The sequence below is a fragment of the Corylus avellana genome, chromosome 11 (genome assembly GCF_965113065.1).
Source record: "Corylus avellana chromosome 11, dhCorAvel1.hap1.2, whole genome shotgun sequence".
NCBI lineage: Eukaryota > Viridiplantae > Streptophyta > Magnoliopsida > Fagales > Betulaceae > Corylus > Corylus avellana.
In genome coordinates, this window is record NC_142500.1 from 16,627,684 (window position 1) to 16,631,621 (window position 3,938).

Below are 3,938 nucleotides of genomic sequence, written 5' to 3' on the forward strand. Positions count from 1 at the left end.
TTTGAGCTGTTAGAATATATTTTAACGTCGACAGTTATTGTGAAGCAGCCCCTCAACCACTTGATTTGGAAGTGCACAACCACATTAGAGATTGGGCTAAGATAATGGTCGCCTTTTGCTTAGCATCCCAACCTGCAATAGCTCTCACATATGCCCAAGTTCACTCCAAATTCTCTCCAACCTTCTACGTGCTCTCTTTCGAATTCTTATTATGCTTTGCTTCCTTCTTCATCAGCTAATTCATGAATTTCAAGTTTCCTGTGATAGCCCGAGTGCTCGACCGAGTTGGTGTCTTCTTTGCAGTGACAGCTTTCTTCACAGCCACTACAATTCCATTTCCTCTCTGCCTCCAAATTATCACTTGGCTGGTCTACGCCATCTCCTTCCTCGCGGTTTTAGTTTCCATCATCTTCTAACTAGAATATTAGTCGTTGACTAGTATCAAAATAAAGGGAATGGGGCAGTGGAAGAAGGGGAATTAATGGAGGCAGTGGTGTCGATTTTCTTGAAAGCAAAATGGCCTTCAGTAGATGGTTTTTTTTTGTTTTTTCCTTAGCAAATACAACAAAAGGGAAGCGTTAAACATATGGGTTTCTAGAGAATATAAGAAATCTAGTGTTTTCGTTCTAATGGGTTTTGGTGTTACAAGTTGACTTGGCTGGTTGTTATTCGAGAGCACAAAAATGGTGAATTTGTGCCGCAACCCTTAGAGGTTGCTCTCAAGCCGATATAGTGAGCCACCTTACTGTTAGAAGGAAGGAAAAATTATCTAATCAATGGCACAATACATATCACCATATAATAAAACGAATAAAGAGAAGACAAATGTAAGACCCTCAAACACCATCATATAATTTGTTCATCCGGAAACTAATAAAATTAGCATCAGAACCATAACACGACGTACATCCAAATTAAAGACAACATAAACTACATCCATAAATTAACAAGACAAGACACACATGTAAAGCAAAAACAACTTATCGCAGGTAGGTAACATAAACGACATTCGATCATATGGAACAACAATTCAAACAAGCAGATATTTCTCATGCATCCCCATGTCCAATCAATGCGAGAAGCATTTTCTCATATTCTCCAGAAGTGTCTTTGGCAATTGCTTGATCCAGAGGAACGCTGTTCCTCCGATGGTATTCTTCTTTGATTCTTCGCATGTCAACCTCCGCTCGAGTGGCGACCACTCTTGTAAGAGCCCATTCATCTGTCCCCAGATTGTTGATTGCCAGCCGCAGAAGCTTCTCAAAATATTTCTCAGGGCAGGTCAAGCACTTGATTGTTGCTCTCACTAATTTCAGGTACTCGTCATCAGGATCACTCTTCAAATCCTACAAACAGGCACCCATCATCACTTTGAATTGCAGCAGATAATCATTCACCATCTTCAGGCCTCTAATCCAAGATTTAACCGTTGCACTTTAATAAGTTTTTACTATTAATTTTGACACACTATAAAAATTAGAAAACCATTCATCACAATCCTAATGGCAGCACATATATCTCATAAGAGATGTTAAAATACCTTGTTGATAGAATTTCCGAACTCATTGTTGTAGCGATTGAGTGTCGCATTAAGCTGTGCTTTACTCCTTGTAGTCAGAATCCTAATGAGCTCCTCATCATTATAAGCTTTCTCTGAGATCTTCTCATGAAGAATCTTAGCCTCTGATTTTGCCAAAATCATATTCACCTCATCTCCCTCGTATCGGAATGAGCTCACAAGGGGCACCAAAAGCTGTGATGGAAGCAGAGTTAAACTATCAGCCAATGCATAAATTACAATCATAGCAAAGAAAGACAAGAAATTTCTAGGTAGGAATGAAGAAATGCCACCTAAAATGCAAAATAAAAGGGAACATAAGTATTATAATCCCACTTTTTTGGTCCTTAGGGTGATAATTGGTAGCCATATCTTCTCCAGGGGTCATATCAACCATTAGTTTCTATCAAGATGCTAATGTAATTGAAGTACCTAATTTCTGCCAATTTATCAACACTCACAGGATATTTCGTATCCTACGGTTTTAGGCTCAATTATACTATATTAACTACTCACACTTGTGATATCTTTCTAATGTGGGACTCTCCCACAATCTTTTTATACTCACACGTGAATACTCAACAGGTTCTTTAGTCTAGTGAGAGTTTTCTTTTTCCATAACTTTTACCAAGAAAAACTGATGAACGAAGACACTATAATGTCATTGAGAAAAAAGTATTATGTTACTAGAATAAAGATAGAACTATACATATCTGACTCATACATCCGAAACTTTTATTTTTTTTCATGGGGTTCATATATCCTCCAACTTTAATCAATTTAGTGATGATTTTGGGGTTTAAGGCTGTACCTTGCGAAAATCTCCAGAAGTGTGATATGCAACATCTTCTTCGAGGGATTTCTTAAAACGAGTATGATATGCCTGCCTCACCGTAAAGAGGCCAAGAGAAGACCTAGTACAGGCTATTTCCATGAGAACCCAGTTGTTTGAAGTCAACCTCTTTGTTGCTTCATTAGCCAAAAATGCATCACGCTCAGTAGGATCCAGAGTCCACAACAGTACAATCCGCTGTTTGACACAAAGAAAATGCAGAAAATAGAGAAAAAAAACAATCATTTCATAACTTCTTCAGCTATATAAAATGATTGTTTAAAACATTATCATTTGAACAAATGAAAACCACATCAAAATCTGACCTCAAAGTCATTAGAAAGCTCTTTGTCTAGTGCTTTAAGAAGATCTTCCCCATAAGTTTCCGCATAGATCTGCCTAATTATCTTCCTCTGAGCCGCATTCCTGTGAGCCAATATGGATATGATCAGCGCCTCATTGGTTCCCCATCCTGCGACATGTTATCACCACAGCTCATTATGAATACACCCAAAAGACATGGAGAAACGCTTTACAATCAATAATTGAATAATCAAACAAATGCAGAATTCTTAATGTCATCTCGGCTACTGGAATCAGAAAGATCAGAGCTTTTGCTCAAGGATCTATGGTGAACTAGAAAATAATCCCAAGTTCACCAGTGAATGGGCATGCATCTTGTACAACGAACCAAATCCAAACTCTGTGGCATAATAGCATAAAATCCCACGGGGTTTGTTTTGGTTTTCTCAAAAAGAATGAGGAAAAGAAATGACATGCTTAAAGATCGTTCCTTAGATTTTCTTCTGTTTGATTTACTTCGTACTTTCTAAAACAAACAATGCACCATTGAAAAGAAGAAAAAAATGTCAAAATGAACAAAAGCAATCACGATCATAAGCACATTAGCTGATGAGAAGACTGGATTTAGAAAACTTAAAATGCAATTATAATTAGAACCCAGAAACAGAAACTCAGCACAGAGTAATAAATTCAAAGCAGATCAAACGAAATGGTGAAAACGATCTGACAAATCAAAAAGAAACTTGAATGGCAACAAATCACATTAGTAATCAGAATTAGCAGCAAACAAACAGATTAGACATGGGGTCAGATTCAACTGATCAACCTTGGAAAGCCTTTCGAAGTTGCTCGGCGTCCTCGCCCGGTGAAGGAACCGATTCTGGTACTTTGAGGGTCGCCATTGCTTCTCTCTCTCTCTCTCTCTCTCTCTCTCTCTCTGTGTTTTCACTCTGTTTGTCTGAGTTTGGCGTTTTATAGGCAAACAAATACTTGACAAAATTCAAAATTCTCTACTATTCTTAAATTAAATAATCAAGATTAGATTTTTTTTTTTTTTTTTGAACATTTTGCGAAAAAACCTAAAATGGAAAAAGAAAATACATCGAAATCTCCGCTACTTTATTTGTCAATGAATCAAGTGTGACATGTTCTTCTCTGCATAATTTAATTGTCTTATATTTCACACTTCATACCAAAAGCCACGTAGTAATTAGTAGCACAGGAAAACAGCTCATGATCTAAGCT

At 37.4% G+C, this 3,938-nt stretch overlaps 1 protein-coding gene across 1 annotated transcript; it reads right to left on the minus strand.

Annotated features, from left to right (window-relative positions):
• Positions 1–834: 834 nt before the first annotated feature.
• LOC132165740 (annexin D2-like) lies at positions 835–3,690 on the minus strand. The gene is made up of 5 exons (XM_088511663.1): positions 3,520–3,690; positions 2,717–2,862; positions 2,370–2,588; positions 1,541–1,753; positions 835–1,346 (listed from the first exon to the last, which is right to left on the minus strand). Exons 1-5 carry the CDS (start codon positions 3,593–3,595, stop codon positions 1,050–1,052), a joined length of 951 nt encoding a protein of 316 aa, XP_088367789.1. The 5' UTR covers positions 3,596–3,690; the 3' UTR covers positions 835–1,049.
• Positions 3,691–3,938: the final 248 nt, after the last annotated feature.

What these genes read in the sequence shown, in the direction of transcription:
- LOC132165740 (XM_088511663.1), bottom strand. Translation starts at nt 3,595, where the DNA reads ATGGCGACCCTCAAAGTACCAGAATCGGTTCCTTCACCGGGCGAGGAC. An exon ending in AGCTTTCTAATGACTTTGAG is followed by an intron (nt 2,589 to 2,716) that starts GTCAGATTTTGA and finishes TGTGTCAAACAG; the next exon opens with CGGATTGTACTGTTGTGGAC. An exon ending in TCGGAAATTCTATCAACAAG is followed by an intron (nt 1,347 to 1,540) that starts GTATTTTAACAT and finishes GCCTGTTTGTAG; the next exon opens with GATTTGAAGAGTGATCCTGA.